The sequence below is a fragment of the Camellia sinensis genome, chromosome 3 (assembly GCF_055761805.1).
Source record: "Camellia sinensis isolate YWXY chromosome 3, ASM5576180v1, whole genome shotgun sequence".
NCBI lineage: Eukaryota > Viridiplantae > Streptophyta > Magnoliopsida > Ericales > Theaceae > Camellia > Camellia sinensis.
Window position 1 is genome coordinate 8,819,281 of NC_138963.1, and position 23,968 is coordinate 8,843,248.

At 37.1% G+C, this 23,968-nt stretch overlaps 2 protein-coding genes across 2 annotated transcripts; one reads left to right on the forward strand and one right to left on the reverse strand.

Annotated features, from left to right (window-relative positions):
• The first annotated feature begins 4,689 nt into the window (after window positions 1-4,689).
• LOC114314623 (protein BREAST CANCER SUSCEPTIBILITY 2 homolog B-like) lies at window positions 4,690-12,358 on the forward strand. Its single transcript, XM_082919011.1, has 20 exons — window positions 4,690-4,943; window positions 5,030-5,188; window positions 5,556-7,016; window positions 7,140-7,264; window positions 7,360-7,514; window positions 8,007-8,129; window positions 8,211-8,408; window positions 8,490-8,571; window positions 8,668-8,718; window positions 8,805-8,886; window positions 8,995-9,106; window positions 9,192-9,263; window positions 9,521-9,719; window positions 9,797-9,979; window positions 10,097-10,233; window positions 10,372-10,434; window positions 10,532-10,742; window positions 11,340-11,507; window positions 11,600-11,685; window positions 11,804-12,358. The coding sequence occupies exons 1-19, from the start codon at window positions 4,805-4,807 to the stop codon at window positions 11,654-11,656; spliced, it is 3,777 nt and encodes a 1,258-aa protein (XP_082775137.1). The 5' UTR covers window positions 4,690-4,804; the 3' UTR covers window positions 11,657-11,685; window positions 11,804-12,358.
• On the reverse strand, window positions 12,339-15,316 carry LOC114314624 (protein trichome birefringence-like 34). Its single transcript, XM_028261094.2, has 5 exons — window positions 14,793-15,316; window positions 14,506-14,677; window positions 13,527-13,723; window positions 13,285-13,443; window positions 12,339-12,792 (listed from the first exon to the last, which is right to left on the reverse strand). The coding sequence occupies exons 1-5, from the start codon at window positions 15,119-15,121 to the stop codon at window positions 12,438-12,440; spliced, it is 1,212 nt and encodes a 403-aa protein (XP_028116895.2). The 5' UTR covers window positions 15,122-15,316; the 3' UTR covers window positions 12,339-12,437.
• Between the last annotated feature and the right edge of the window lie 8,652 nt (window positions 15,317-23,968).

The following is a 23,968-nucleotide window of genomic DNA, read 5'->3' on the forward strand; positions in this document are numbered from 1 at the left end:
TATGACTAATTTTGCTTGTAATACATACTTACTGTACATCAGTGTAGAATATAGTCGAATGCATCATTTACAGTTGTTTAACATAGTTCATCTTGACTTTTAACCAATTTATTATTGTCAATAATATTACTTTTATCATACCTTTTTTTTTAGTTAACCCAAAAAAAAAAAAAAAAAACAGAGATTATTTTTTAAAAATAAGTAAAAGAAAAAATACTAAAAATAAATCTAGTTCAAAATCTTGCTGTGTTTGGTTGGTCTCTCTAATCATAATTCTACCCCTTTACGTGAAGCTTCTGTTTGGATGGAGTTTTCAAATATTGATTCCACCACACATTTCAAAACACAGTTTTGTTTCATGTTTGGTAGAGCTTTTTCCAAGCCAAAGCTCTCACCTTTTCGTATATACCTGGTTGTCCATCCGGACATCCTTCCGAATGTCCGGCCTGTTTGATCAGAACAGTATTTTTTTTTATTTTAAATTTTTTTTTTATTTTTTTGCAATTGCCAATTGGCACCTGTTATTTAGAAGAAGAAAAAAAATATTTGTTTTTGATATTTTTTAAATATAGAAATTATTTTTTTAGAACAAAATGACAAATTATTTTTTTGAGTTGAATTTTAAAAAGAGTTTGGTTATGAATTTTGAATAAAATTTTCAATAGAGTTTTGAGTTGTATGTTTGGTTATGAGATATAAGTTTCTCAATTAAGTTTTGAAATTTTTTTAAAAAATCATAGACAAACAATTTTTCTCATTTTATATGTCACATCAAAAATTCAAAACTATTTTCAAAACTCATAACCAAATAAATTTTTTCTTTTCAAATCATAATTCCAAAATTCACAAACTCAAAATACAACTCTATTCTCAAATCATAATTCTAAAACTTTACCAAACGTTATCATAACTTTTTTTTTCTTTTAATTTTTTTTTATAGAAATTAAAATTAACTTTTTGGCCAAAAATGAATATGCCCACGTGACCTAAGGCCTTTTTAACAAACTAAAAGTGATTTCTGGGAGAAAATTTACTTTGAATTTGATAAATGTATTCTTTGTGAAATATGTCCTTGTGTATGTTTTATAGATCTACCGTTGTTGATTGAAAATTGAAAACAAATATTCGGAAGAATGATTGCTTAATTAAAGTATTAATTTCAAAATCCATATATTTTGTGATAATTGTGTTGTGTACGTTGATTCATGCAAAGAAATAAAAAATCAAAGAAATAAAAATAAAGAGTAATTTTATGTGTTAAGATTTCTAAATTTAGTTATGCTGTATTTAATTGGAAGATTTGGGAAGAATTTTAAAAAAGAAAAAAAATTATATATATTTTATTCATATTTTATTTATTTATTTATTTATTTAAATTTTTTTTTTTAAATCTTCTAACCAAATAGAACGTTAGTGTTGCCAATGCCTTGGAAATGTTAAAGTTTATATTAACAGAAAATATTGTAAACTTTAAATAAATAAATAACATGGGTAGCTTTGTACAAAATTGAGAGTACGTTTTTTAGCTATAAATATGATGGGTGGGCCCAAACCCGAGATTTATGTGTTGATATTCTTGTGTTGGATCATGTCATGATACGGCTAATGCAACCCAGACTCGGATACTGGTTCTAATTATTTATTTTGTATGATTATTTATATATACTATTTATAAAAAAATTATATTGATTTAATAATTATATATTATTTAATTTAATTTTACTTATTTTATTTTAAATATATATTTATTGTCTATTTTAAAAAATAATAATATAATAAAAAAATTACGATAATTAAATTAATCTAATTTGTTTTACGATAATTAAATTAATCTAATTTGTTTTATTTATAAATACTGCAATCTTCAAAGGTACGGTTGAAGTGAATGTGATCCACCTAATATGAGATGTGATCGACCTAATTCGAGATGTGATTCACTTATTTGCATATATATGGACAATGAAATTTTATGGTATTCGTGCATTTAGATATTGTCGAGGAATTTGTAGAAGAAAAAATAAAATAAAAGGTAAAATTAACAAAAATTTTATCACTTTTTTTTAATTTATATTTTCCTATCCCTCCCAAACTTTCTCAAATTGTAGTTCCGAACAGAGCATAAATAAAAGAAAAATGATTGATACATTTACATTGAATTTGAACTCGCCCGAATCACCCAAATTTGACAAGTCAGATGACCGTTTGAACGATTGGTGCAACCCTTGTCAACCGTAATTATTACCTTTGTTAACTACGGCTATCACCTTTGTTTCCTAATGACAAGACGAATGGCTGATATGCATAAATTTAAACGATTCAGACGAGACAAAAATTCAATAAATATAACATTGCTCTAAATAAAAATAAAAAGGCCACCAAATTTTCTTGGTGCATTTATCAATAAGTCTCAAAGACAAAGTTCAAAATTCATTTAGTCCAAAAACAAAATACTTGTACCGATTAGTTCAAAATCCATTTAGTTCTAAATTATATGTATATATAATTTTAAAAATGCTACTACATTCCACCACCGCCAAACTTTTGTCAAACGTCACAGGAGACGTGTCGGAATATGTAACATTACCAGGAAGTTCCTGGAGTATCGCAGGAAGTTTGCTGGAGTGTTCTGAACGTCATTGGAAGTCGCCGGAATGTCTAGAATATTCGCTGAATGTCAAGAATATTGTTGGAGACTCACTAGAATGTCCAGAATATTGCCAAAATAAATAAATAAATAAAGAAATTATAGTGAATAAACATAGTAAGATGTGCTAAATATTGATAAACTAAAAGGGAAAAAAAAAAAAAAACAAACAAATAACAAACAACAATGGAAAAAAATATATATTAATTTTCAATTTTGTAGGGTTTAAGCAAATAATCTCCAATATTGATTAAACTGAAAACAAGCTTTAAAACTGTAAAATGTAACAGTTTCAAAGTATGATTCTATTAAGCATTTATCATGATTAATCAAATTGGAAAACATGTTATGAAACTGCAAAATTTTCTAATTCTAAAAAATGTTATGAAATTGTAAAATTTTACAGTTTTAAAGCTTTATTCATTTTAGCCCCAAAAAAATTGAAACTGTAAAATTTTACAGTTTTCATTGCCTATAACTAAAACTTAAAAACAACTTATTCAGAATTTGAAAATTTTCTCCATTAAAACAGGAAAATAGAAGTGTGTAGTAGAAAAAAGGTAAAAAAAATTAAGAAATCGAAGAAGAGAAGATATAGAGAGAATATTGTACTCCGACAATTATTTTTGATTTAGATCTAATTAGATCTCATGTAGATCTGAGTAAATCTACCTCAGATCTGAGTAGATCTACTCATCTTCTGCGTTGGAAACTCGTCTCTTTTGTTGTCAATAAGAGTGAAGTAAGGAGTTAATGGTCGGTGGTAGCTGGTGAACCCCGAACAATGGTGGTTATCGGTCACCGGTGACTATAAAGAGAACGAAAAAAAGTAAGGCATGGTCGCTGGTCACCGAAAATTAGCAAGAAAAAGAGGTAGAGAAGAATTAATACACAGAGAGGAAAGAAAGAAGAAAAATACGTAGGTATCGTTTGGTTTGTGTTTAGAATTATGATTTGAGTGTGGAGTTGTATTTTAAGTTTGTGAGTTTTGGAATTATGATTTGAAAAGAGAAAATTTGTTTGGTTATGAGTTTTGAAAAGAGTTTTGAATTAAATTTTGAATTGAGTGTTGAATTTTTGAAATGAGTGTTAAATTTTTGAAATGAGCATTGAGTTTGTGAAAAGTTATTTTCAAAACTCAAAACTCATAACTCATAACTAAACATACAATTCAAAAGTCTATTTAAAATTCATAACCAAACTCTTTTTAAAATTCAATTCAAAAAAATAATTATTGAAAAAAATAATTACTGTGTTTAAAAAATTTTAAAAAGTCCGATTTTTTTATTTATTTAAAATATTAAAAAATATTGTTATTTGTTGACAAAAATATTTAGCTAGTGTTTTAAAATTACTTTTGATGGTATATTTGGTTGGAATTTTTTTTAATTGTTTTGCTTAAAAAGGTTTTTATTTTTTAAAAATTACTGTGACAAATTAATTTTGATTAAATTTTTTTTTGTCAATTTTAAATAAATGTCCAAATAATTTGTCATTTTGGTCTCAAAAAAATATTTTTTATATTTAAAAAATATAAAAAACAAATATATATATATATATATATATTTTTTCAGATAACAGGTGCCAATTGCTTAAAAAAAAAACACTGTTCCGGTCAATCAGCCGGAAGTCTTGGAGGATGTCCGAGGGGATGACTGGGCAGATCCAAAAATTCAAAAACTATCTAGGAGAATGTTCGGACAGACGACCGAATAGACCAAAAACTCTCTGGTTTACCAAACATGTTTTTAAAATGTGATTTAAAATTAATTTGAAATCATAATTTGAAAACTGTATCCAAACAGAGGGTTAATTATTAATGTGAAATTATGGTTTGAGAATTAAACCAAACACAGTTGTAGTGAACTTTCGAAAGTATTTAAAAGATTGTAAGACTAAAATAGACTTCCACTCTTTTAAATAGGATTTCTGAATAATTTGCCCAATTTTTTTGAGTGGGTTGATTGTCGAATACCTACCCCAACCCAGCCCAGCCCATATACATGTTGTCCATTAGGCTTTTAATCCCCTCCATCACTTTTAAACTTTCCCGCCCGTATGTCGATTTTTTCTCAGCTACATCGAAGAAGAGCAACCAGGGAAAAAAAACAAACAAAAACGAACCCTAATCTAAGCTGAAAATCGAGACTTCGCCGGAGAATGTCGACGTGGCAGATATTCTCCGACTCCGGTACCAACTTCCGGTGGGAGATTTCTGATCAACACCAACCTGACTCCCCTCCGATTCCGTCCCCTTCCTCCACTCCTCTCCCTTCCATGGCCGATCTCTTGCTTCCAGGTATTCCTCCAAATTCACTCTCTATATATATATGCCAAGTTTTATTTTTTTTAATTTTTATTTATATTTATTTTTGGTGAATTCAGGATATTCGAAGCTAATGGAGACCTGTGAAGGTAATTTCCAGAGCCCTTCGATGTTCCGAAGCGGATTTGGGAAATCAGTTACAGTGAAGCAATCTTCCATGACGAAAGCACTGTCTATTATCGGCGATGGCGATGAAGGTGATGCCTTTGCTGATACAGGTAGTCGATACTGTACTATTATTGCAAAAATCATACATGAATTTGAACACATATGTGATGCAATGCAAACTAATTGGGGAAATTGGGGGTTTTTATCGAACAGACTTTGATAAGCTTAATGTTCTGATGTGTTAGTCCTTCTGTAATTTCAATTTTCCTGATGAATGTTGCCTTAATAAAATAAGTCAATCAAGAAGCAAAGTAAATGACTTCATAATTTCAGCCTTTCAGGGAACTATTAGTTCTGCATTGTATATTCCTTTTGTAATTTACCACAAACACCCCCCCCCCCCCTCCTTTTTTTTGGGGGGGGGGGGTGGTGTTGAGGTATTATACAGAGAGAATTTTGAACATGAAGACTTTGCAGGGAAATTGAGTAATGGAACCGATACCAGATGCAGTTTATCCAATTCAATGTTCCAGTCAGGCTCGGGGAAAAAGGTTAATGTATCTTCCACTGGTCTCGTCAGAGCTAAGACATTATTGAGATTGGAAGAAAATTATGCCGGGCAATTGTGTGATGGAAATGATACAATGTTCCAGACAGGCTTGGGGAAAAAGGTTAATATATCTTCCAATGGTCTTGCCAGAGCCACGACATTGTTGGGATTGGAAGAAAATTATGCAGGGAAATTGTGTGATGAAAATGATACGATGTTCCAGACAGGCTCGGGGAAAAAGGTTAATATATCTTCCAATGGTCTTGTCAGAGCCAAGACATTGTTGGGAACAGAAGAAAATTATGCAGGGCAATTGTTTAATGGAAATGATAGCCGATGCAGTTTATCTAATTCAATGTTCCAGACAGGCTTGGGGAAAAAGGTTAAGATATCTTCCAATGGTCTGGTCAGAGCCAAGACATTGTTGGGACTGGATGAAAATTATGATCATGATACTTTTCCAGGCCTCGAGGATTCAAAGGATCAGTCAACATCTGATGAACCCCTTTGTTGGCAAAATCCATCTCATTTTGAGACAAGAGAGGGAGTCACTACTACATACTTTAAGGATGCCACAGCTCCAATCACAATGTTCAATTTTGAGACTAGCTCACTAGGAAGTGATTTAAAAAGAAAGGTTACTACAGATCTTACACATTCTTCTACTAAGGGCCCTCCAATCAAGTTTAATACTGCTGGTGGAAGATCCATATCAGTTTCAAGTGATGCATTGCAGCGTGCAAAGAGCCTTCTCGGTGATGTGGATCTGGGAACTTTCTTTGACGAAAGGGATCTGAATAATCCAGCTTTCTCAGTTTGCAAACAAGGAAGACTTGGTGACAACCATTCTAACAAAGAAAATAACCCATTTTCTACTTTTTCCCATCCAGAAATTGCGAAGAGCAAACATGTATCAAAGAGTTTTGTATCCCCTTTGCGATCAGATTCTAACCGAATACAATCATCAGTCCCTCCAGAGAATGCAAATTTAGGGATTAACTTGATTAAGAAGTTTGATGCAGAGGACCGTGCCACCACTTGTAAGATGTTTGATAATACACTGGGTCAGCAACAGCCTCCAAGTGGCAGGTCTTCTTCACATGCAGTAATGGGAAATTCTTTGGCAAACAGTGTTAATAGGCCTTCTTCACATGCAGTAATGGGAAATTCTTTGCCAAATGGTGTTAATTCAAGAATTAGTCCACAAGGAAGTTCATTAGGTGGGCCACTAGTTGATATTACGAATAAAATTGGAATAACTCATACAGATAGCAAAATCATTACTGGTGAAAAGAGGAGACTTGGAAGGAGTTCCATCTCTCCATTCAAGAGGCCCCGCAGTTCCAGATTCATCACCCCTCTGAACATCTTGTCTGCTGCTCCTACTGGTAACTTTATGAAGGTTTTTGGATAACCATTTTTTTGCTACTACATCTCCCCCCCCCCCCCCCCCCCCCCCCCCCCCCCATCTTTCTGCTCTTCTAAATATCTAAGACATTTGGTTAAACTAGGGCTGTCCACTTTAGCACCTGAAGAATCCTGTCGCAGAAGAAAGGTTTACACTCAATATCCTTTTCAGGTTCCACGAATATATATGAAGGAATTTTTCGGAGTGCCCCCATCACACATGAACACGGTATATAAACTGTATGTGCTGTTTATTTATCATTTGATAATTACGTTTCCTTTGGGCTAATCAAATGTTTTTATGGTATACCTTTATAATTCCAGTTGAAGCAATTGCCAGACCACATAAGAAAGATGAATCCAGAAAATGCAGAAAAGTACATGTTCTGTGATGGATCTGGTGTAGAGTGCATTGGAGCTGAAGCTTTCTACCACATGTTGGCTCAGTCTGGAGCTGTTATGCAATATGCTTCTATAGAGTACTATTTTGTACCCTCTTACTTTGGACTCACAACAATGACATACATATTATAATGTCCATTATTGTATAAGGATCACCTCACAGCACTGAGGAAATGACCTTTTATATATAAGAAGACGTTTATTGATTATATTAATCCCAGGAAAGTGATTCATGGAGTTACTTCACCTTTAACTCTGAGGTCTTAGATGTGTTGTTTTGACATGTACATTAGTTGGAATGCAGGGTTGACGAAGTATATTCTAATCAGTATTGTGCAACTGAATGGTGTTAATCCCAACTCTTGGCAGCACTGATGCCTGTGTGAGTTGGTTTGGTAAAATAGATTGGTCATGGAGCAACTATAGTAGTTATGCAATGTGCACTGAGTGTTACAAATTGCTTGTGGCCATGTTCTATAGTGTACTCATTGTTTGTTTGGTGCTGTGAGACTTCTTGATCATGCAGTGTATACAGCAGCTTGATCCAATTTTTATATTGATATCTTTAGGTGGGTTGCAAATCACTGCAAGTGGATTGTTTGGAAACTTGCATGTTATGAGAGATGCTATCCCACTAAATCTTCTGGGAAACTATTGACAGTTACTAACGTGCTTGAAGAATTAAAATATAGGTATATAAATTTTAGCAGATTGTATATATGCCCTTGAGTTTCTATACATCTATGGTAACAGTTTTCGATGCCTTTTCATAGATATGAGAGAGAAGTAAACCATGGTCATCGATCTGCAATTAAGAGAATTCTAGAAGGAGATCAACCACCTTCTTCAATGTTGGTACTGTGCATTTCATCCATTCATTCAAATTGTGACTCAACTGTTGATACTCTGCCAGTGGCATCAAATGGTGCTGAAAACACTACAGCTACAAAAGTAGAATTAACTGATGGGTGGTGAGGAAATAATAGTTTTGATATGTAGGCTATAACTTGGTGTGTTTTTTTGGGGTATGTGAATGTCATTTGTTTTTATAGGTACTCAATCAATGCTATATTAGATGCACTGCTAATGAAGAAGCTGGCTACTGGGCAATTGTTTGTGGGACAGAAACTTAGGGTACTTCTTTGGTTTCACTATTTGCCATTTCTTCTTTTGACTAGATATCCTTGGTTAGAACTTCCTATTGCTTACAGTTTATGTTGTCATCTGAAGATCTGGGGAGCTGGATTAAGTGGCTGGGCTGGGCCTGTTTCACCTCTTGAGGTTATTACCCAGTTCAAGTTACTATATGAGTCGTTTGGCTAAAACTTCAATTGTAACTATAGGGTTTGATCAAGTTTTTGCTTTAGTGTCAGGCATCTAGCACAGTTGGTCTTCTAATGCACATGAATGGGACATATAGAGCTCATTGGGCTGATCGTTTGGGGTTATGTAAGTGTTTAAGTTGTTATGTGCATTCTTGTTTACTTGCCCTTATTATCTTGCAGCAGCACATTTCAGTTTCATCTTGCTTGAACATGTTCTACTCTTTATCTCTAGGTAAGGGTGGTGGTGCTCCATTAGCATTTAGATGTATCAAGGGTATGGGAGGTCCAGTTCCTAGCACAATAATTGGAGTCACACGGATATACCCTGTTCTCTACAGGGAAAGGTAATCTGAAATTGATTTTGCTTTTACTTGAAGCTTGTTCAATGCTTTTAACGTGATAAAAACTGTGTTTGTTTCTCCCATCCAGGTTAAGTAATGGGGGATTTATTGTGAGATCAGAGAGAATGGAAGCTAAAATGATACAATTATACAACCAGAGGTGATTCTGTCTTACCTTAGGAAGCAAACTGCAAATGCTAAGTTGTTTGCCTTTTGAATATTCATTTCTGGCCTTTACTATGTTCATCATTACCAGCTTGAATATTTTTTTCCGTTGTTTGTCATGATAAATTAATCACTAAAGCTATGCTTCAATTATGCCAATTGTTACTTGTCCAAATCCTCGTACATCTATGTCATTCAATGCCTGAATGGAATCTTAGTTCATTTGATGGCTGGCTTCTTTCTTTCTTGTAGGCGCTCTGTCATTGCAGAGGGTATTATGTATGAGTTTCGAAGGGGAATCAAAGAATTTCATACTAATAATGACAATGATAGTGAAGAAGGGGCAAAAATCCTAAAAATATTAGAGACAGCTGCTGAACCTGAAGTACTAATGGCAGAGATGACTTCAGAGCAACTGACTACATTTGCTACTTATCAAGAAAAACTAGAGGTGGGATTCAGATGCTTTCATTGCGGATTAGTCTGTATCTCTGATGAGGTTGTTAACCACAGCATGCCTGGTTTCAGGCAATTAGGCAATCAGACATGCATAAATCAATTGAGAAAGCTCTGGAAGATGCTGGTCTAAGTGCAAGAGAGGTCACCCCATTTATGAGGGTGAGAGTGGTTGGGTTAACTAGTAAAAATTACCTAACAAAGTGCTGCCCAGGGAAAGGTTTAATAACAATCTGGAACCCAACAGAGAAACAGGTGAATCCTAATTGTTTAAGAAAACTGTGTTAGCCTAAAATTTCTTATCTCCTCGCATAAATTATTCTTTGGCTTTCCTAACAAGTTCTAGTGTTGATTTACTTATTGCTGTCACAGCAATTAGAGCTGGTTGAGGGGAAGGCATATTCTGTTGAGGGGCTTATACCATTAAGCTCCGATTCAGATACCCTTTACTTGCAAGCAAGAGGATCTACAACCAAATGGCTGCCTTCCTCAGCAACTGAACATTTCGAGTAAGCCTGTACACGAGTAATTATCTATTTATTTATTTTTCGCGGGGGGGGGGGGGGGGGGGGGGGGTGGGCGGGCGGCGTTAAAAACTCGAGTAAGTTTGGTCTGAACCTAATCCAGTTCACAACTGTTTTTTGCAGGTTGTTCTTCAGTCCTCGCAAATCAGTCATGTTGTCACATTTGGGTGAGGTTCCTCTCTCTAGGTGAGCCTTTCATCTCCATCCTCTCCATCTTATTGTGTCTGTTTCTGTATTGTGAATACTCATCTTTAACAAGTTTGTTCTGCGTGGGTTTATTCAGCGAATTTGACATCGCTGCATTGGTTGTATACGTGGGAGAGGTATATACAGATTCTCATCAAAAGAAGCAGTGGGTATTTGTGACAGACAGCTCAATATCAGAGTCACATTCAGCAGAGCCATCAAATTCCTTGCTCGCCATCAGTTTCAGTTCATCATACATTGATTGTGATTCATTTTCACCGATCAACCAGAACCTTGTTGGATCAGTGGTGAGCACTTTACTTTGGTAGTGTACTATTAGTATATATGTTACACTTCTCATTCTTCCTCTTCTATTCAATGATGCACTTCTTGATAGTTTAAAAGTGATTTGGCTTGTCTAATAATCCACTCTTTGTCTACTCAGCAGATAAATGTTTCTACAAGTCAAAACATCATTAATTTTAGGAGTCTATAATGCATAAAGCTTTTATTGTTGATAACCAACGGGCTAGCCCAGTTGGACAGAACTCTTGCACCACACTAGGAGGTCAAGGGTTCATGTCTTGCTTATCCGTTGGCAAGACTCCCCCTCCTCTATGCTACGGCCTCCAATGTTAAAAAAAAAAACTTCTATTATTGATGCAAGTGGCACAAGGTAGAATTTCACTTATGTTAGTTAAATCAGGCATTTTTTGTATGCATAACTTCCAGAGTTGGTTAAACTTTATTCAGAAAGATATTGATTCATAGTTGTCATGAGAATGACTCTTTAAATAATTCCAATATTTGTTTGATAAGTTCCCATCTGGCACTAGCTTCTTTCAAACAAATTAAGAACTGAAAATTTCTTATTAAAAGACTACTAATATTAACCTTCTTTTCAGGTTGGTTTCTGTAATCTCATTAAAAGAGCGAAGGACCAAATTAATTTTCTCTGGGTGGCAGAAGCAACAGAAAATTCAACCTATTCTTTAAGTTATGATAATGTGCATTGTTCTCACTTGAAAGAAGCTGCCGTTTCTGCTGAAAGATGGGCAAAGATCTCTAGTTCGGTAAGAATTGTTAAATCCTATAGTGTATTAATACTAAAGGCTTGTGATACTTTCAATTGAATGGGCTGACATTCTCATTCCTTTTCATGCAGACAATTGAGAAGCTTAGACGGAAGGTTTTGACTGTTGTTGGTAATGATGAAGGCTAAAATGCCAAAGGAGGTTATTAAACTGACATGTAAGTCTCTCTCTCTCTCTCTCTCTTCTTTTTGGTTGCTTTTTTGATTATCAATCTCCCTGCATAGTAGTTTCCTAAAGGCCAACTTTAATTGCTAAAACTCGTTTTTATTGTACAGATCTCCAATAGAGGACTTAATTGTCCAAAATGTCATAGGAGCATCATGACTTGACCCTGGTATAAAATCAGCTCCTTGTTGACTGTTTCTGCTTCATTTTGCACTTGAACTGCAATATAGTCGAGGCACTCTTTGCACGTCTTGCTCTTCAATCTTTTTTGAAGCATAGCAGATGACATTTGGTAGAACATTCGAGTGTCATGCTTATCACTAATAGTCTATTGGGACATCAACCTGAGCCTGGAAGGCACATATTTCAATTGCCAAATTGCAGGTTACTATTGGGCAGTGTCCGCGGACACTGCAAGTTTGTCCCTGAGGTTGGTTTTGTTTTTATTTTTTATTTTTTATTTCAATTTTTGCTTTCTAACCCACCTCAAAGCTAATCACAACAATTGCACAGAAATGCAGGATCAAGGATTTGTAGATTTTTTTCTTGGTGTAAATAAATAGCATGATGATTTTTATGTATAAATTTGTGGAACTTGTCAATTTGAGAAGAATAGTAAAGATTTTTTGTGCCATTTTAACTCACTTTGATTTTCCTTCGGCAAACTTGCAGCCTTCAAAATTTCTTAAATTCAAAAGATTTTACAAGCTTTGAAAATCTGAAAATTGTGTCGTACAATTGGTTTTATGAAAAATAATACAAAATGTAGACATAGAGGAGCTCGTTCCAAACATCAGGCACACCCGGAAGGCACCAATGGACGCAATCAGCGTAACTTGTTGGGTTCGCTTTTTGTTCTTCAGTTAGAGGCACCCACTGTCTTCTGTGAATGGCTGGGTGAGCTTCTTTTCGATACTCTGATAATTGTGTTATATTGAGCATTTGTATCTTCAAACCTCTTGTTCTCAGTTGTTGGATAGTTTCTGCTGCTATTCGCATCATTCTCATATCCGATCCACTTCCCCAGTACCCTTCTTGAAAAATTGGCATTGTTTCATTGTAACAATTCTCAGTCTGTGGTCTTCCCCATTCTGCACCCCTGCAATTTACACAACACTATCAAATATTATACAAAAAATATTATGTCACTGATTTTTTTTATTGAATAATGAATAAGGGCTATAGTCATGAGATGGGTGGAGCTGACTTTGTTGGAGCGTGTGAATAAAAAGAATGAGTCTCAACATATATTGGGCCATGACATTCTTCAACAGATCTGACCCACCTCAGTAGACTAAATGTGGAAACAAGGTTGACCCATCCATTCCCTTTTACGTGACCTCATTGGTCAGTAATATTGCATGCATAAGTGATGACAGTACTTCGGGACTCTTGAATAATCTTCAGCTTTTATTACCACTGTTGGGCCACCATATGATGTCATTTGGAGAAACAACTGGGCCAAACCAAGTCTTGGGCATGCACATTCTTTGGGTTGGGTCTATCTTTGGGTCAATATCTTACTCACTAAATGCATGTTTTGATACTATGCTTCAACAATAAAAAGTACATAAACCTAGGATTTTCGTACCAAAGATGAGTTGGTGACATGCTCATGAAGAACAACCGGGTCTTAGCCCTATTGATATGACAGTCCAACCATTCTGACCATGTCTTTAGGGCCATCTCATAGCTTCTTAACATCTCAACCTCTTTGATGATTTGATCTGGGCTTTCAAATGATCCCCACCTAATCATTGCTACAAAAAGTTAGAAGAAGTTGCTTGATTGTTCAAAAATGGTTTTTGCTTGAATTCAAAGAAATGTACTCACAACAGCTTCATTTTGGGCCTCCTCCACCAAAGGTAGGAGTTGAAGACAAGTATGTCTGCGTTGGTCCAATGCCTAGCATGCTTTTCAATTGATTTGATTCTGACTATTCTGTCTGGTAACCGATGGCTCACTGGATTGTCAGAGTTGGATTCCACAAGCAATGGTGCCCAGTAAAATTCGATCGTGGCATTATATTCCTTCATTGCATTAACTAACATTTAAATCGAGTAATAGAAAAGTACACAGAATACAGTGATGCCAATAGTATTGTATTAGTATATTCATATATGTGTAACATTATTGCGGCCTTTTATAAATGATGGATAATTGACTAGCTATAGTCCTTGATTGGTGCAATTTTTATTGAATCTTCTTATAGCTTTTTTATTTTTGAAATCTATCTCAAAGTGTTTGGTGTAGCTTTTGGATGTTGTTGTTGTTGTTGTTGTGTTTTTTTTTTTTTTTTTTTTTTTTTTTTTTTTTTTTTTTGGTGTTAAACTAGAAAAATGGCTTAAATAAGTTGGAAAAAATTGATTATTTGAAAATTCGGTGAACGGTGCTTACAGCTTATGGTTTAATTTTCTATATTTGTGTAACAGTTCATATTAAATAATTATTGAACATCTAAACTTATTAAACCAGTTCATAACTGAAAAACACTTTTATTCCAGCTAATATTTCTTTTAAGATAATAAATCTTTTGTCTATAATAAACCATTTAATTTTAAAGTTTTGCATAAATTCATACATAACAACATTTTCAACATTTCTTGGCCCCTGCAAGAGACAGATAGCTGAATTATGATAGAGTGAGGTTTGACAACAAACTCCAATAATGCCTCAGTCAATTAGTCAAATTGTGGAACTAAAAAATCGAAAATCATCAAGGTGGTAGTGGTTAGGTTGGACTTGGCTGTGGTTAACCAACTGAATACAAGATTATAAAATAAAATTAAAAAAAAAAACAAAAAAAACTCACAGTGGCTGTGAAGATTAACAAGTTGCCATTGATGTGCTTGGATTTGAGTGTTGGTGGGATTGCAGATTCAACCAGGCAGACCATTGAAACCCATTGGTCCCTATTCAGTGAATCCCCCACATACACAACCCTCTTCCCCCTTATCCTCTCCAACAATTCTCTGGCATTGAACCTTTAATTCACAACAATAAACAAAAACAAATTCATAAAACACAGTCAAATACAAAACTAACATAACATGCATGAGAGAGAGAGAGAGGGAGAGAGAGAGAGAGAGAGAGAGAGACCTTGGAAGATCACAGTCATGAGGCTGCCACCTCCAATTCTGATAGTTCAAGTCCTTTCTCCCAAACTTCTGACAAGCAAACTCATCCCACATAAAGGTGCATTCATGCTCTTTGTACAAAGGGTATGAATTGTTATCATATACCCACTTTCCAGAAAACAGATTGCACTGTGAAAATGGATTCGTTTTGATAGCTGCCTGATCTTCCACCCTCCATTTGGTCTCTCCTGTTAGATAAATCGCAATAACAACAAACGTGAAAAGGAGTGCTACGAGCGAATGAAATTGGCATTTCGTTCCCCAAACTATTATCAGTGTCTTCTTTACCATGTTTCACTCTCCTCCGCCTTCCTTGACCTGTTCTCCAATCATTTGATGAGTAAGCTATGGAGTAGTTAGCTTGATTATATACATGGGCAGGTAGTTTACTTCAACAACTATTTAGTTCATATGCACTGACTTTTTTTTTTGCTTTTGTTTTGTGAAGTTATTATATGAACCAACAATATGAGGCTCATGTTAATTAATTAAAATCAAGTATAATAATAATGAGTCTTATTGGTGAGCGTATGTACGGGTTGGAGCCCACCAAAAAGGAAAAACAACAAAAACAGGAAAAAAAAAAAAAAAAAAAGTTGTAAATTAATTTGTGGGTATGATGGTCTACTAATATAAAGCTATGTAGAGTAACTTTGTTGTATAATGGAAGGTTATTTTGATAGCTTAAGCAAAGGTATTACTCTTTTAAATAAATAGTACTTTTCTGTTTGGCTTTTTTAGAATCTAAGGTAGTTGCCAAACAATTTCCCACATTGGGTTTGGTTGGTTGAAATTTCCAAATCCAAATTTGTTGTCACAAAGACACCCCCCAAGTGGCAAGAGGGATTGTAGATCAAGTCTTTGCTGTCATGACTATTCATGGTTGAGATGAAATTTAGCGAGTAGCATCAAGTTTGTTGAAAATTAAAATTAATGGTTTTTAGTTTCACTACTTGGAGAGAGATCAGAGGTGATGAAATGCTTCACAAGCTAAATTATCTCATGTTTTTCACTAGAACAATTGTGCTTGCCATGCCATTTTCTTTATTCATTGTGTTCCTCGGATGAGTTATCTTTTTATTTTTATTTTTTTAATGTTTTGGATGATGTTGATCTCCAAGTACCACAAGATTTTCATGATAATCACAAAGGGGTGATTGAAGTCCCAACTATGACTTGCTAAGTCACCATTTGGCATTTGGCTTTTTTAGGGCTATTTTGGGAAGTGGGTTAAAAGTCACTTCTCAGCTTTTAACCCACTTCTCTCTCTCACAAAAAAGTCAAAAAGCAACTTTTAACCATCTTCCCAAAATACGTTTTAGTTGGCTTTTTTGAGTTGAGGCTTTTTTAGCTGGGGACTAAAAAGTTCGTTTGGTTTGGCCCCTTGAGGTTGTGATTATGATTTTACATACAAGAAAACACTGGGCCAACAGAGGCCACTAGCAAAGCTTAATAGTGGGAATTAAGTTTCAGTGGTCCAATTGACAACGGCAGTTCAACTCTCTAACAACTACCATATGATTTAACAATTTCTAATAGTTACATGATCTACTACTACAATTTAACAATTTTTGTAGTAGTTAAGTAAATCCCAAACTTGGTTTCATAATTAATAGTTTAATAGTCAAGGTGATGTCGTATATTCTCTATTTTTTCATGCATCTATTTAAAGCAACTCATTTGGCAACCACAATTTGGGGAAATAGAGGGTGACCGAAAGATCTTTAACAATCATATGATCCAAATAACTTTGAAAAAATAAAAAAATACAGGCATTATATATATCATTCAAAAGATTGTTTTGTTCCACATATGAATCAAAATTTAATGAACACTTCATTGAAAGCCATTGTTGAAGAACCAATACTTGCATTTTCTGATTCAAACTTTATCCTTTTAGCCTTAAATGTCAATATGAGTTAATATTGTGAGATCCAACACTTCAGATTTTAAATTTTTTGCATGAATAATTGAATATGATACATTTGAGTACTCATACCTCTAAAGTCTATACGATTTAGTTACAGAAAACGACATCAAGAGAATTCTTTAATGAGGTATGTGGCTTTCCTTTAAACTTTCACTATTGTGACAAACAAGGACACAACCATTTACTAGTTGATCTCATCAAGATCCAAATATTCACAAAAAAAAAAGAAAAGAATTATAGCAAGTAATTCTATTGTTGGCAGATCCATTTACAGCTTTGTTAATCTTACATAAGTAGGACAAAAACTTTATTGATCTCAAACTTTTAACGGGTGTGTACTTCAGAATTGGAAGATTCATAAATCTTAGACATTTGGCTTTGTTTTGAACTCGGACTATAAGAATGAAAAATGTAAGCATAAAGGAGCTCGTTCCAAACGTCAGGCACTCCAGGAATGCACCAATGTATGCTGTTAATATATGAATATAATTGTATATGAATATAATATAATGCTATATCTGTTAATATATTATAGTATAGAAACCAATTATAGCATGTATATAATATCAAAAGATAGGATTCCCTTTGTCCCCGCTTTCGGTCGTCCGCCATCTTTCGGCCCCTTTTTCTTATTATATTAAATTGTATCATCATGATGTTTTTGTATCTAGCTCCTATATTATGGAGCCTCTATCTTGATTCTGAATATAGAGTTTACATTACAGAATTCTCTTTCAATATTACTCTCTCAATTTGTCTTTCATGGTATCAGAGCGCAGGTATTTTTCCTAAGTCTCTGCATCACATTTTTCTTGGCAGATTGCTGCGTACCTCGTCCTTACCTAATACACAGATTGGACAATACCATCACCTTCGTCTCTCCACGACGAAGCCAACGCCACTAGATTCATCCTCATCTGACGTCTCACGCGCCTCCACGCGCCGCCAGAACATTCGGCCACTCGCTTGATCGTTCCAGACGCGCTCTACGCGCTTCCTACACTGTCCTGTGCTATTGTGCGCTACGGCCTCATCTGCTAACGTGAGCCGCGTGTTTCTGACGTCAGCTGACGTCAGCCCTGACTGCTTCCGTGCGCCGTGTATCTTCGCCTGCTAACGTGCGCCGCACCACTCTCTGCTAACGTGCGCCACTCCTGTGACATCAGCACTGCATCATCCTTGTTTGACCAGCATCGTTGACTACTCCATTTTCAGCCTTTCTGGTCATATTTTTGGTCCGTTCACTCCTTTTCTGACTAATTTTGACCTTCTGAATTCACTGGTGCTCTCGGTTTTTTCCGATTCTCCCTCATTTGTGCTATTTTTCGCTCATGGATCGCCTGAACTCCTCTACCCAACCTATTTTTGTTATTCTTGACGGGACTAATTATGTCTTATGGGCACAAGCTATGTCTGGCTTCCTCAAAGGAAAGAAACTTTGGCGCATTATCACTGGGGATGTGTGCAAACCCGTTCAAGGGACCACAGATTCCACTACCACGGACTCCGCTGCCAAATATGTCGACCGACTAGAAGATTGGGATAGTAAAAACTATCAAATCATCACTTGGTTTCGCAATACTTCTATTACATCTATCAGCCTTCAGTTTGGTCGGTTCCAACTTGACTCTACTTCCTCTCCTGCCAAAGCAATCTGGGATTTTTTACAAGAACGCTATCAGACTACTGGCCTTGCTCACCAATATCAGCTTCTGAGTCATCTTCACGGTATGCGCCAAGAAACAACTCAAACCATTAATGATTTTCTCTCCCAAATGTATTATGCTTGGGATCAGCTCGCTCTTTCTGAACCTCCGTGGGATTGTACTAAGGATGCTACCTTGTTTATTGCCTACCGTGACCAACATCACTTAGTTCAGTTTCTCATGGCTCTCACTCCCCGATTTGAGCCAGTCCGCGCATCTCTCATTCATCGCACTCCTTTACCCACTCTTGAGCAAGCAATTTCTGAACTCTTGTCCGAGGAAACCAGATTTGGTACTCTCCATCCACACCCTGTGGACTCTGTTCTTGCCACTCCCCAGATTCGAAGTTCTCCTTCCTCACCTTCACCACAGAGGTCCAATGCCTGCAATTACTGCCACAACCGCCATCTTCCGTCGACTCATCTTCTGGTTAATTGTCCAGTTCGTCTTTGTCGGTTTTGCAACAAGACTGGCCCTGGTCATCTCCAGCAAGATTGCTTCCGCAATCCAGCCCGTGCCTCTCGCAATGGTCCTTTCACCGGGAATTTTTCTCGCAGCCACTCTTATCGTTCTGGGACTCCATTTAAACCAATGCCTGCTCAACGAACTGCTGCTGCTGCCTCAGAGGATTTACCTTCCTCTGTCCCTATAGACCCTTCCACTCCAGTCTTCTCTCAAACTGACGTCGCAGCCATGTTTTAACATTTTTGGCAGAATTCCGGTACTCCTCCATCTACTACTTTATCTGTCACCGCAGGTAACACTTCTTGGTACTTTGACTCCGCTTGTTGTAATCACATGACCTTTGACCCTACTATTTTTACTCCTCTCTCTTCTACTCCTCATGTTCCTTCTATCCATATTGCTGATGGGTCTCTTTTGTCTGTAAATCATGTTGGTTTTGTTTCAACCTCTCACTTATCTTTATCCCATGTCTATCTTATGTCTGCTCTTACTTTAAATCTTATCTCCATTAGTCAATTATGTGAGCATGGTCTAACTGTTACCTTTTCCCGTACTGGTTGTTTGGTGCAGGACCCTCGGACGGGGCAAACTCTTGGGATAGGCCGTAAGCATGGACGTCTCTACGAACTCATCCATCTTCATGTTCCAGATTCCTCTCAGATCACAGCTCCTACCACTACTACCACTGCTACCACTGCTACCACTGCTCCTCCTTTATCTCCTTTTCAGCTTTGGCATTGTCGTTTAGGCCATCTTTCTGTTGGTCGTTTAAAATCTCTAATTTCCAGTGGTCATTTAGGTCATGTAAGTTCTGATGTTTTAGATTGTGTGTCCTGTCAACTTGCCAAACAACCTGCTTTGTCGTTTAATAAAAGTGACTCTGTTTCTCTTGCACCATTTGATCTCATTCATTCTGATATTTGGGGACCTTCTCCTACTCCTACTATGGGAGGCGCACGCTATTTTGTTGTTTTTATAGATGATTTTTCCCATTTTACCTGGTTGTTTCTTATGAAAAATCGCTCTGAGCTCAAACAACTTTATTACAATTTTGCTACAATGGTTAAAACACAATTTTCTAAAAATATTAAGCTTTTTCACTCCGACAATGCCATGGAATATAAAGATTTTGACTTTCTTTCCTTTCTTCAGAGTCATGGTACTCAACCTCATCGTTCCTGTCCCAGTACGTCTCAACAAAATGGACGTGCTGAACTGAAACATCGACATATTCTTGACACTACTCGAGCTCTCCTTTTGTCTTCCTCTTGTCCGGAACATTTTTGGGGAGAGGCAGCTCTCACTGCTGCTTACACTATCAATTGTATCCCTACACCTGTCATTCATAATCACACTCCTTATGAACGTCTGCATGGCACCCGTCCCCCTTACACCAACCTTAGGGTCTTTGGATCTGCCTGTTTTGTTCTTCTTCAACCTCATGAACGTACCAAACTTGAACCACGTTCTCGCCTTTGTTGCTTTTTAGGGTATGGTATTGAACACAAGGGGTATCGTTGTTGGGATCCTCTCTCCCAGCGACTCCGTATCTCTCGTCATGTCATCTTTTGGGAACACAAAATGTTTTCCTCTCTCTCTCTCTTCCGTTTGTCCGTTCCCTCACCCTCTCTGTTTTTTACTGACCCTTCCACGGATCTGTTCTCTGATGAGCTTACTTCACCGCCCTTGCCGGCCTCTCTCGAGTCCTCTGATGAGCTTACTCCACCGCCCCTACCGGCCTCTCTCGAGACTGCCTTGCCTTCTGGTCTGTCTCATGCCCCTGCTACCTCTGATGGTCCTGCTCTTGCTCCCTCGGGATCCTCCCCTCCTGGTGAGTCTCTCCATCTGGCTCCTCCTGCCTCTACTCGACCACACCGGGTAATCCAACCTTCCACTCGTCTTCGTGACTTTATTGTTGGTTCTACTGCTTTTTCTACTTATGAACCGACCTCCTATCGTGAGGCTCGCTCTAATCCTCTTTGGCAGCAAGCTATGACTGATGAATTGCAGGCTTTAGACAAAACTTACACTTGGGACATTGTTGATCTTCCTCCTGGCAAGACTGCCATTGGTTGCAAATGGGTCTACAAAATCAAAACTTGTTCTGGTGGATCTATTGAGCGCTACAAAGCCCGCCTTGTTGCAAAAGGCTTCAACCAAGAATATGGTATTGACTATGAGGAGACATTTGCTCTTGTTGCTCGTCTCACCTCTGTTCGCAGCTTGATTGCGGTTGCTACCACCCGACACTGGGATCTTTATCAAATGGATGTGAAAAATGCTTTCCTTAATGGTGTTCTTCTTGAGGAGGTCTACATGCAACCTCCCCCTGGGTCTACTTATCCACCTCATAAAGTCTGCAAACTTCAGTGTGCTCTATATGGTCTCAAACAAGCTCCGCGCGCTTGATTTGCCAAGTTCATCTCTACTATTCATGACTGTGGTTTCACCTCCAGTTCTTATGATACTGCTCTTTTTATCCGGAAAACTGCTCAAGGGACCACCTTACTTCTCCTTTATGTGGATGATATGATTATCACCGGTGACGATCTTGATGGTATTGTATGCCTTAACAGTTTCTTAGCCATCATTTCGAGATGAAAGACCTTGGTCCTCTCAGCTATTTCTTGGGTCTTGAAATCTTCCATGATTCCACGGGGTCTTTTCTCTCTCAGGCTAAGTATACCTCTGATCTTCTCACCCGCGCTGGTCTTACGGATTGCAAGACTGCCTCCACTCCCCTGGAGCCTCAGAGTCGTCTTACACCTCTTGATGGCACTCTTCTCTCTGATGCTACCCTATATCGTCAGCTGGTTGGCATCCTTGTCTATCTCACTGTTACTCGTCCTGATATTGCCTATGCCGTTCATATTGTCAGCCAGTTTATGTCCGCTCCTCGTACCCCTCATTATGCTGCATTAGTTCGTATCCTTCGTTATCTCAAAGGTACTTTGTTTCATGGACTTCATTATTCCGCCCGCTCCTCTCTCCAGCTTCGTGCTTTTTCTGATGCCGATTGGGCTGGGGATCCTACTGACCGGCGCTCTACTACTGGGTTCTGTTTTTTCTTGGGTGATTCTCTTATTTCTTGGCGCAGCAAGAAACAATCTCTTACTGCTCGCTCCAGTACCGAGGCCGAATATCGTGCTCTTGCTGATACTACTCAGGAACTTCTCTGGCATCGTTGGCTTCTTGCTGACATGGGTGTTTCCCCTTCTGGCGCTACTGCCCTCTTTTGTGACAATCAAAGTGCTCTTCAAATTGCTCACAATGATGTTTTTCATGATCGCACCAAGCACATTGAGATTGACTGTCATTTTATTCGTCAACACGTCACTCATGGTACTGTCCATCTCCATCCAATCTCTTCTGCTGATCAACCTGCTGATATCTTCACCAAAGCCCATTCTCCTGGCCGCTTCGTTGAACTTGTCTCCAAACTCCAGTTGGCTGATGTTTGTCCTCCTTGAGTTTGAGGGGGGCTGTTAATATATGAATATAATTGTATATGAATATAATATAATACTATATCTGTTAATATATTATAGTATAGAAACCAATTATAGCATGTATATAATATCAAAAGATAGGATTCCCTTTGTCACCGCTTTCGGTCGTCCGCCATCTTTCGGCCCCTTTTTCTTATTATATTAAATTGTATCATCATGATGTTTTTGTATCCAGCTCCTATAGTATGGAGCCTTGTAACAACTCTCATACTGTTTACCGATTAATGACTGATTAACCGCTAATTACTGTTAACCGAGACTGATTTTGACTGATAATTGAACTGCCTAAGGTACTGAACTGACTGACTGAAAACTGGAATCGAATTGACTGAGTATGTGTGTGTTAAATTGTATTCTATCTGTTTGACTGTTTGATTATCTGTTCCTGTTTGTATGTTTAAATTGTAAATTGAAGGCCTTATCGGCGGCCGAATCCAAAATTGATTAGTGTGTCTTGATCAACATAATTTATGTGATTTTATGGTGAAGTTATCTGAAAACTGATTAGGTATGATTAAATTAGATTAATGGTACCAAATTTCATGAATTGGACTTATTACCAAATTGCCACCTGAGTGGCCCACTACTTGAGCCTTTTTGACCTCCTAATACACTCAACAAAACATTTCTTCTTCCACTTCCTGCACACAACCGACCTTAGAGAGAGAGAGGAGCTAGAAGAGTTGAGTTCAACTTGTTTCATTGTGAATTGGCTAGAATTGTTTGAAGAATTGAAGGTTGATTGCATATTTGAGCTCCCTTCTCGAACTACAAGACTAAAGGTAGCTCCATTGTCTTCTTATTCATGTTTTGAGTTGATTCTTGCATGGTTCATGTCATATTGATGGAGTGTAGAGCCAAAACATGGTTTAGATGCTGAATCGTGGCTTAATTGTTGCATGCATGTACATATATTGAAGTTTAGAGGTTGTAGTCCATGTTTCCTCACATGCATGTCCATGTTTTGAGAGTAGTTCATGAAGTCATCTTGTTATAAAAAGAATTGGCTCATTAGAGCAGCAAATTGGAGCTTCTAAGTGTTTCAAATTCATGCATGTTTGCATGTTCATATTGTTTTTGGAAAATGGCTTGAAATTGGGTTTGAATTAAACACCCTTGGGCTTTGATTTCTCAAATTGAGTTTTGAATCGTGTTATTCCATGTGTTTATAAGAGTTTTCCAGAAAATGGGCCCAAGAGGATTGGTTTTGATGCTTTTGAGCTTGGTTTTGAACCTGGAGCTCGAATCTGGGATTTCCAGATTTCAGTCGCCCGCTCGAGCGGGGGAAGTGCCGCTCGAGCGGGAAAATCGAGCTTCCAGCATCTTGCACTGTTTTACAGTCCGCTCGAGCGGAGGATTGGGCGCTCGAGCGGAGTCATGTCTCAAGCTCGAGCGGGCGTCGAGCGGGGATTTCACCCATCCAGTACTTTTACAGTACGCTCGAGCGGGAAAGTTTACGCTCGAGCGTGTACCTTTGTTTGCCTGTACGCTCGAGTGGGGGAAACCTGCGCTCGAGCAGGACTCTGTT

Coding starts and splice junctions, on each gene's coding strand:
- LOC114314623 (XM_082919011.1), top strand. CDS start 4,805: ATGTCGACGTGGCAGATATTCTCCGACTCCGGTACCAACTTCCGGTGG. Junction 9,264..9,520: donor ATACAATTATACAACCAGAG/GTGATTCTGTCT, acceptor TCTTTCTTGTAG/GCGCTCTGTCATTGCAGAGG. Junction 9,720..9,796: donor CTTATCAAGAAAAACTAGAG/GTGGGATTCAGA, acceptor GCCTGGTTTCAG/GCAATTAGGCAATCAGACAT.
- LOC114314624 (XM_028261094.2), bottom strand. CDS start 15,121: ATGGTAAAGAAGACACTGATAATAGTTTGGGGAACGAAATGCCAATTT. Junction 13,724..14,505: donor TGTTAATCTTCACAGCCACT/GTGAGTTTTTTT, acceptor AATGCAATGAAG/GAATATAATGCCACGATCGA. Junction 13,444..13,526: donor AGGCCCAAAATGAAGCTGTT/GTGAGTACATTT, acceptor AGCAATGATTAG/GTGGGGATCATTTGAAAGCC.